The following is a 1,592-nucleotide window of genomic DNA, read 5'->3' on the forward strand; positions in this document are numbered from 1 at the left end:
ATGCATTTATTTATTTATTTATTTTTCATAAAAACAAAATCTATGCACAGTAATTAAAACCAATCACGTCCTGAATAAAAAGAGTGCAGCATGAAAACAAAAAATCTAATCATATCTGCCACTTTAAAAAAAACAACTTCAACAAACAAGCAAACTCAAGCTTGAACGATCACCAATGATCTTAATGTTTTTTTTTTATAAAAGTGTTTGGTGTTAACAAGTGTTTTTTAGCAACTAACAGTAAAAAAAAAAGTACCCCGTTAAGCAAAAAACAATAACTAATGATAAGTTCAACAGGTTATAGTTAGCTCAAATTGTGTGATTGTATTAAAAATCCTTTAAAACAATTTTACAATACTGAAAAAAGTTCTGCTTTAGATTCCTCCACAAATAGTAAATAGTAGGAAAATTCGTTGAGAATCATTTAATAATTGATTATAACTGCTTAAAATGTGAATCGATTCATAAAAACAAATCAATCAATTTCATTACAGTAAGTTATGTCTTTAAGACAAATTCAGTTTGATGTTTGATAACTTTTGGTGACATTATTTAGTTAAATTCTGTTACTAAGGCAACAGACAGTCACAGTTTGGTACAAGGACAAAAATGCTGGTGTCAAAAGAAATAAAACAAGTTTGCTTATAAAATGGTTACAATTCATTTAGCTGAGAAAAAAGAAAATAATAGTTATCTTGAACTKAAAATCAATAACTGAATTGGGGCTTAAGTGAATCATCATATCCTTAGTACTTAAATACAACAATACCATCCTTTWTCACCTATTTTGTCCTCTCTTGTTCAGAACGTGTTTGGGGATTTACCAGCCTTACCAGAGTACAAAGTTGCAGACGCCAAGAAGTCCAAATTCATCTTGCTTCACTACAGTACCTTCAAAGCAGGCTGGGACTGGCTGATTCTGCTCGCCACTTTCTACGTGGCGGTAACGGTGCCATACAACGTGTGTTTCATCGGAGACGATGACGATCTGACCCGCAGCACGACCGTCAGCGATATCAGCGTGGAGATTCTRTTCATCATAGGTTGGTGGCTGACAGAAACCGTTCGACTGCACAGGCGAAACCCCTTCACCTGCGTTCAGAATGACCTCGCTCTCTTCTGATTCCAGACATCGTTTTTAATTTTCGCACGACTTACGTCAGCAAGTCGGGCCAGGTGATCTTTGACGCTCGGCAGATTTGCATCCATTACCTGACCACGTGGTTCATCATCGACCTGGTGGCCGCGCTGCCCTTCGACCTGCTCTACGCCGTCAAAGTCAGCGTGGTATGTGCCTTGAACCCGTCTCACAGTGGATTTGTTTGTTACAAATGCAGCCGACCTTCAGGGAGCACCCGCTTCGGATGTTATCATCCATTAAATCAGTGGTTCTCAACCTTTTTTGAAGTACCGAACCCACCAGTTTCGTATGCGCATTCACTGAAGCCTTTTTAGTGACAAACAAAATATGATTTTTTTTTCCAAATTCAAGACATGGGTATATGTTGTTTTTTTACTGGTGTATAAAATGAGCCGTGCGTTAACATCACCTTGCTCAAAGAACAAAACCAATACAGTGCATGAACTCACAC

At 37.5% G+C, this 1,592-nt stretch overlaps 1 protein-coding gene across 1 annotated transcript in view; it reads left to right on the plus strand.

The window, feature by feature from the left end:
• kcnh8 (potassium voltage-gated channel, subfamily H (eag-related), member 8) overlaps positions 1–1,592 on the plus strand; it is a gene marked incomplete in the record, with an annotated part of 79,007 nt that overhangs the window by 34,052 nt on the left and 43,363 nt on the right. The window contains 2 exon segments of the mRNA XM_014011242.1: positions 806–1,043; positions 1,130–1,287. Of these exon segments, the coding sequence (XP_013866696.1) occupies positions 806–1,043; positions 1,130–1,287 (396 nt within the window).

This window comes from Austrofundulus limnaeus, unplaced genomic scaffold (assembly GCF_001266775.1).
Source record: "Austrofundulus limnaeus strain Quisiro unplaced genomic scaffold, Austrofundulus_limnaeus-1.0 Scaffold78, whole genome shotgun sequence".
In the NCBI taxonomy this organism is placed as follows: Eukaryota; Metazoa; Chordata; class Actinopteri; order Cyprinodontiformes; family Rivulidae; genus Austrofundulus; species Austrofundulus limnaeus.